We start from the raw sequence: 7,286 nt of genomic DNA, 5'->3' as shown, positions 1-7,286 counted from the left end.
GAATACCTATACCAGATGCAGGGACTCGTGGCACATCGCTCTACACAGACAGGAACCTACAGCAACAACCAACAGCAAATCAAGACTATCGGGGGCGCAGATCTCATGCAACACACACTTAAATAAATAAAAACCTGGAGTACCGCCGAGTTCGAGGACCGGCTTACTTTCTTCTTCAAACTGGCCCGCCGCGAGCAAAAAACCGCCCCTAGAGTGCCTCAATGTTGTTTGCTGGCGGTGCCTCGTTAGAGTGGCGACATGCTTTAAAAGAACAAGAGCCGCCTTTCCGGTTGCGTCCATCACTTTGCCTCCCGCAACGCGTCGACCTCTGTTACGCGAGATTGGTAAATTGACGTGTGCCCGTGAAAATGCAGAATTAGAAAGTATACTCGTTGAAATTGCGATAAATTATTCCGAGTAGAGGCTGCCTCGACTTGGTAATGTAATGAAGCGTCGCAAATGCAGTCGTCCATACAACGTTGTCACATTATCATTAGACGCGGCACCAAAAACAAACGCATGCTTGACAGAATGCGAGCGCTACATGTCTTTAAAGTTATCCCACATTATTTCACAAGTGGTAGTGCTCAATAACTGCGTGGACAACTCATAAACAGTTACATATGAGTGGGAGACAGGATAGCGGCTCCCAGGGTTTTCCCCAGAAATTCAAATTAGGGGGGGGGGGGGGGGGGGGTCTAAATTTTTAGGGGAGGCCCTCCCATTGAGAATAGAGGAGTCATTGCAAATGAAGGGGGTGCCTTCAGAGAAACAAGGGGTGGTGTAAAGGGAAATCATTGGCGGCTTTGCTTTAATCACTGACAGAATGAGAACAGCAGGGCATGTGTTTGGAATGTCCGGCCTCCAGTACCCGCTCAATGCTCTCCACTGTGCTTTGGCTGCATGTGTGCCTTCGAGGCGCATGAGGTTTTGAAGTGTTAGTGAAGGCACGCAGCTCACACTGACAACTGAAGCTCCTCCCTGCCAGTCTCACCTTGTCAGTGACTAGGACACGACTAAGTTGTCCCCACTGTGGGGGGAGCTAATAAATGGCTGCATATGAGTGGGAGGCAAGATGGCGGCTCCACTTGCAGACAACAGAGTTGTCCCCACTTTGGAAGGACCGAATAAATGGCTACATATGATTGGGAGGCAAGATGGCAGCTTCGCTAGCAGACGAGAGAGTTGTCCCCACTCTGGAAGGACTGCATTAACGGCTACACGTGAGTGGGAGGCAAGATGGCAGCTCCGCTAGCAGACGAGAAAGTCGTCCCCACTCTGGGAGGACCGCCAGTCTGGCAACACCGAGGCACCCCAAGTGCCCCGCGAGCGCGGCGCCACCCTCACTGGGATGGCCGGGTGTCCAGTAGATGTGAAGCGGCCTGGTCGACGTCCCAGCTGAAGGCCCTGAGGGCGGCCTCGCACTCTCCGCGGCCGGCGATGCCCAGCACCTGCAGGTGCGCCAGCTGGATGTGGTGTAGTGCCAAGTCCACGTTGCCACCGGCTGCTGCCAGGGCCTGCCGGCACTCTCGGTCACTGGTGCCAGGCAGGCGGTCGCGCAGGGCGGCCACGGCCAGCGCGTGGGGGTCCCGCACGGCCGGCAGCAGCACGGGCTCCAGAATGTCCTCCTCCTTCTCGCGGCACGACCAGCAGGGGGGCACGACAGCCGGGCTCACCAGGAAGGGCCGCACCTGGGGCATGGGACAAGCAGGTCTGGGAGCTACCTCCCGCAGAAAGAAAGGGTTTCCTCCCTTACGAAAGGAGAAACCGAGGGGCGGTTCCCTTCTTCCTCCACGTTCGTCTGCTTTTAGAGTATGGGATGCCCCCAAAAATATTTACAGCGTTTTCGTCACTGCAGAAATAAACTATGCATCACCGAATGCTCATTCTCCGCTCAAATGTAGAGTTAGCGGTTCGAACCGAATGCCAAAGTTTTGAAACTAACCGTTATCTCAATCAAAGTTATGTTATTTTCCGAAAATTTTAATGGGAAATTGGGGCCCATTTTCAGTAACTGGCGCCGTTCAGCTGCATTTACTCGAGAGCTTCGTCAGCTGCCAATTTCCCATTGAAAATTTCAGAAAATCACTTATAACTTTTGAACGAGATAAAGATTTGTTCTGAAACTTTGGCAACTAGTTCCGACAGCTAGCGCTACCTGTGGGCGGAGAATGAGTGTTTGGCGACGTATAGTTTATTTTTTCGGTAGAAAGAAAACCTGTAAATTTTTGGGGGGGGAGAAAACCTGTAAATTTTGCATGGCATAAACTGAAGTGCCGGTACAAATTCTTTGTGCTCCACGGTGGCTGGTGCAGCAAAAGTTTGATTAGAAAACACAAGAAATGGTGCAAGCGGGGTATTCCCTAGAACGTTGTAACTAATACCTGAAGCTACATGAGCTTGCACTCTGTGAAAGTTGTTGCAAGAGTTGCCAAACCGATTCATTACCAAAAATTTCTATTGAAGGTCATTGCCTAAAAGGACAAACTAAGTGGTACTGCCCTGGCCAGCCACAAAGACGAAGGGCCCAAACTTAACTTCAAGACAGGGTAATTTCTCGGGCAAAGAAACTGCCCAATGTTTATGACTAAGAGATTTTGTTTAGTATTTGCAGGTCCTGTATGTCTTCAGCAAGTAATGCCTTTCTACATAAATAAATTTAAATTTATTAGAGTACTTAAAAAAATTTCATTCTTGTATCTGAGCACGAAAACTGAAAGAGCACGTTAAAAATTGAGATCATAACGGCTGACACAGAGGGCAAACACAGCTGGCCACTTCGCTTAGCTAACGAAGAAAAAGTTCACGTCAGTGTGCAAGGCATCAAAGGTAGGCAAAGCCGAATGGTGAGAAAAATGGCTATGTGGCTGCCACTGCATTACATCCATCACTGTATTGTCTTCTAAAGATCTGAAAACTACAATCAGATTCAATGCTGGAAAATATGGCCATGGCATAAAGTCTGAGATCTTGTCGCACTACGCTTTTCCTCAGTTGTCCCACACTTGGAAATTGAATCAAAACACAATGCCCGTTTCACTAGATGCATCTTTGCAATCTTTTCGTACTGCTAGGAAATTTTGCACAGCAACACGAGGACGCAAACTAAATAAAGGCGAATCGACGTCTATGGTTAAAAAGTGGTTCACAGGAAATGTCGCCACCCTATGCAAGTTTACAAGGATTCATCTGAATCTGGCAATGTTTGGCTCTCCATAGGAGTGACAGCAGATTGCAGACTGTCCTTAAAGGGCAACTCTGGTCGGAAACAGAAGCAAAATAAATGACTGGTGATGTTTTAGTGGCACGAAACATGACCACAGCTGAAATATTACGTCAAATTGAAGCTGCATACTCCACTAAAATCGATTTTACACATGCGACCAGCTGCTTTTTAGCAAGTGGCAAGCGGTTTAGCTTTTAGTCAAGCAACGCTGGGCAATGCGTACCGGAGCAACGCGAGATGCCACATCACGGTAATGCTGCAATGGATACCACACACTGTACCGTGCACCGCAGCACCACGGTGGTGACATCACGTCGCGACCGTACAGCTGATGATCAGTGTTGCCATCGCTCTATAGCAGGTAGTTTCGGTTTTGCCGCATAAAACTACACACAATTAAGGGACATTGAATCAGTGGCGGATCAAAGAGGGGGGGGGGGGCGACGGGGCGGCAACTTCCCCCCCCCCCCCCCCCCAAACAAAGACGACCCCCCCCCCCTTTCTTGGACGACAATTTGACATTGGTGGACCCCCCGGTGCACACGAAAGAACGGGAGAATAGTATCCTTACAAATTTTCCGCCCGCCCCCCCCCCCCCCCCCGCAACGGAGTTTTGGATCCGCCCCCGCATTAAATAAGCTGAAAATAGTTGTAATCCCAGATTTAAAAAATATTGACCAGAGTTTCCCTTTAAAGGAAGCTCAACCGTGATTTCAGTAAGCTATACCCCAAGTCAACGTACATTGGTCCAGATAATTAATGAGCAAAAGTTGTCAATGTTGTATACTGTGTGATATTGTCATCAGGCTAAACTTTCTGCAACCAAGAATGTATGCTCGTAGAGGTCACACATTATCGCTAGGGTCCCTTGTTTTCAATAAATACCGATAAACCCCCTAAGAGTAGCCCCCGAGCCAATTTGATCAAAATCGAGAAAAACCGAGAGACCCCAAATCAGAGCCATCCTCGAATAAGAACACCCCAAGCTTCACAAAAAGAACCTTTATCGACAGCTTTATTTCATGTTCATCCGGATGACAGCCCTGACTTAACTGACTGCAAGCCTCCCTCTTCTTTTATGAACCATGTCCACTGTCCCACTTCCTTCTCTTATCGGTTCCAGAACATTTTTGAAAGTATTGCGGTCACACGCATTTCTCCGGAGGGTGGGGAACCACGAGCCCATTTTCTTCAACATGGGTCCCAACAAACGGCAATTTTTACGCCACGCCGAAATAACCCTGAATCTGTGGGGAAAACTAAACCCCTAAAAAAAACCACCTCCAAATTTGAGGAAAGATAATACTCCAAAAAAGAGGAGCCCTACTTATCACTGGCAAAAAATTAAAAATAAAGGAAAAGAAAAAAAAAGACAAAGGGTTCCAGGATTGAGAACAAATTCTGCTTTATTGACTAATGACCCATTAAGAGAGACAATTCCCAACTGAGCATTTCAAAAGGATACTTTCACGGAACAAAAGTGGACAGCAACCGTGTGCCACGCTCTACGCTGCTTTTTGAAGAATTTGTGTTTTGAAACAATACAAATCTGTTCAGATGTTTGCTGATATTTGTAAGGTTCAGTTTCGTTTTCTATTCAGATCCAAAAATCAAGTGTGAACAAATAACACAATATAAGAAGGATCACAAATTAACGATGTGACCATGCTTTCAGCATGTGGCTAATCTAGGTATGCCGCCGAGGAAATTGATTCGCTGCGATCCCAGCACAGACAACCATCTGTCGCTTTTTGTCCTTCGCAGATTTCCTTGCGCACCGTAGCAATTTGTGTTCCTTGATGTATATTAAAAAAATAACAAATGAGAGGTATGAAAACCAGGTAAAAAGTGTGCGCCCATCGAGTACACTCTTCCCAACTTGGGAAACTATCTTCGTTTGAATGTTGGGAAGATAATAAATAAACAAACACGAAAAAGACTCAACAAACAAAAACATTTCGTTGCTCCCCCTCTCTCAAGCAGCGAATCTCGCAGAGCCTCCATTTACAAGCACCCTGCACTCTCTCTCACAAACCTGCAAACCAGGTAGCACATTCTCCCTTTCGCCAAATCACGTCGCATCAAGAAATTGTAAAAGGCATTGAGTGGGCACCCAAAAGAGGCCGTAGCATTTCACCTATCGCTAATCTAGCGTCTGCCCGTAGTTCTCCGTCCAAGCAACGCGGGTTCGGGCGGCGGTGTAGGAGGGGGGGGTCACGTCCGTCTCGGCCCGCACCCCACCTGAGCGAGCGCAGGCGCGGGCGGCGGCGGCGACTGCTGCAGCAGGTCGACCCCGGTCACTCGGATGTCGTTGGGGAAGTGATGCCCTGTCTGCTTCTTTGTCTGCGGTGGAGGCCTCAGCAGCGGCACGTCCGTCGACCCGTGCTGGGTGTACTGCCCCAACTTCGGATGCCGGTCGAGGTTCTTGCACGGTCGCGGAGACGTCATCGACGGCGACAGCGTGGTGTGCCCGTCGACGCGGTTCTCGGAGCCGAGCCGCATCTGGTCCATCTTGCAGTCGAGCCAGTCGAACGCCTCCGTCGTCTGCCGCGACGGGGCAGCAGCGGCGGGGGGTGTGGAAGAGAGCAGGTCGTCCACGCTGAGCGAGGGGCAGCTGCTGACCCGTGTCAGGTTCCCGTAGTCCCTGGTGACGTCGTCCGCCACGAACGAGTAGTACCGGTCTGCCGTCCGCTCGTCGCAGCAGCCCGGCACCGTCTCCAGGGAAGAGACGTTGCAGTAGGAGCGTTCCGCCGTGGTCGAGGAGACGTTGTAGTATGTCACTATCGACTCCCTCGGAGTCTCGGGGGCGCCGAGACCATCGCTCGTCGGCGCCCGCTGCAGGGTGGTGTCTACGTCACTGGTGAAGTCGATCAGCACCCCCTCCTTCACGGGGCTTGGCACAAACACCGATGGGGGCCTCTCCGACCGGGCAACATCGGAAGAGGGGCGAGCGTCGCGGGGGCGGCGGACGCGCTCCTCCGGGTCGCACTTTTCGTCGACAAAGCGGTTGTAGCCGTACTGGCGGATGACGGTGGTCTTCTTGGCGATGGGGTTGTGGTGCTGGGAGCGGCGGGCAAGCTCCTGCAGGCGGGCAGAGAGGGCGGGCGGCTCCGGCGGCAGCCCCAGCACGTCGGGCGGCTCCATCGGGTTGCGCAGGTACATGTCGTCGATGAAGGCCGGGCTGCCCCAGGTGCGGCCGCTGGCGTCGCCGTGGCCCGTGTGGATGAAGCTGTTGCGCAGAGGGCGGCTGATGTCCCGAGGGCTCCTGCGGCACAGGGACTCGCAGGCGCAGCGGGGGAAGTCCCCCACTCGGAAGGTGCGCTGGCTCTGGCCCTTCCACCAGTAGTTCTCTGTGCGGCCGTCCACCACCTCCACCAGGTCCCCCACCTCTAGCTCCAGGCGCGGAGGGGCCTCCTGCAGACGATGCACGCGAGGGGATTCGATCGCTTCAAAAACAAGGGTGAGATCTAAGTTGGCTCTCCCGGAGAGCTTCATTAGCAGATGGTTTGTCTGCCAACGTGAGCGAAGAACTTGGTTTGTCTGCTACGAAGCGTCACTCATGGACAAAAATAAAATGAGAAAGCACTTTCACAGTGTCTATTCCTTCACCTATAATTAGAAATCCGTTTTTTTTTAAGTTCATTTTTCATGAAATTTGGAGGGTGTAATTCGAAGTTTATTTTTTGTCAAAAATTTGAAGTTTATCGGAGTTTATTTTTGTTTGATTCCCAATTCTCTGAGATTCTGGGTTTAATTTCACAGTGTTTCTTATTAAAAATAAATAAATAATATCCGGGTGTAAACATATACTGGACAAAAAAAAAAGGATTGTATCAATTAATATTTCCTTCAGTTGTATTTGGCATTGGTGCCATTACTACTGGCAATACCAATTTTTCCTACAACAAAAGTTGCATACAAGTGTTTCTTCGATAAATGTCGATACCTTGAAATCAATAAACTCCTGGAGGTAGTCACTGGGAAGTTTGTATTCATTCCATATTATTCCACGAACCTAACGCACAGCTGCGTGAGTTAGAGTGGTAAAGAATGTAATAGA

At 50.1% G+C, this 7,286-nt stretch overlaps 1 protein-coding gene across 1 annotated transcript in view; it reads right to left on the bottom strand.

Annotated features, from left to right (window-relative positions):
* Positions 1-696: 696 nt before the first annotated feature.
* LOC8040359 (activated CDC42 kinase 1) overlaps positions 697-7,286 on the bottom strand; it is a 19,426-nt gene continuing 12,836 nt past the window's right edge. The window contains exons 3-4 of the mRNA XM_029972062.4: positions 5,468-6,640; positions 697-1,691 (exon numbers count right to left, since the gene is read on the bottom strand). Coding sequence (XP_029827922.3) covers positions 1,344-1,691; positions 5,468-6,640 — 1,521 coding nt within the window. The 3' untranslated portion in view covers positions 697-1,343. The remainder of the gene's footprint in view (positions 1,692-5,467; positions 6,641-7,286) is intronic.

Source organism: Ixodes scapularis, unplaced genomic scaffold (genome assembly GCF_016920785.2).
Source record: "Ixodes scapularis isolate PalLabHiFi unplaced genomic scaffold, ASM1692078v2 PGA_scaffold2__306_contigs__length_199485367, whole genome shotgun sequence".
Taxonomy (NCBI): Eukaryota; Metazoa; Arthropoda; class Arachnida; order Ixodida; family Ixodidae; genus Ixodes; species Ixodes scapularis.
The sequence above is the reverse complement of the archived record's forward strand: the minus strand, read 5'-3'. Positions and strand labels throughout refer to the sequence as shown.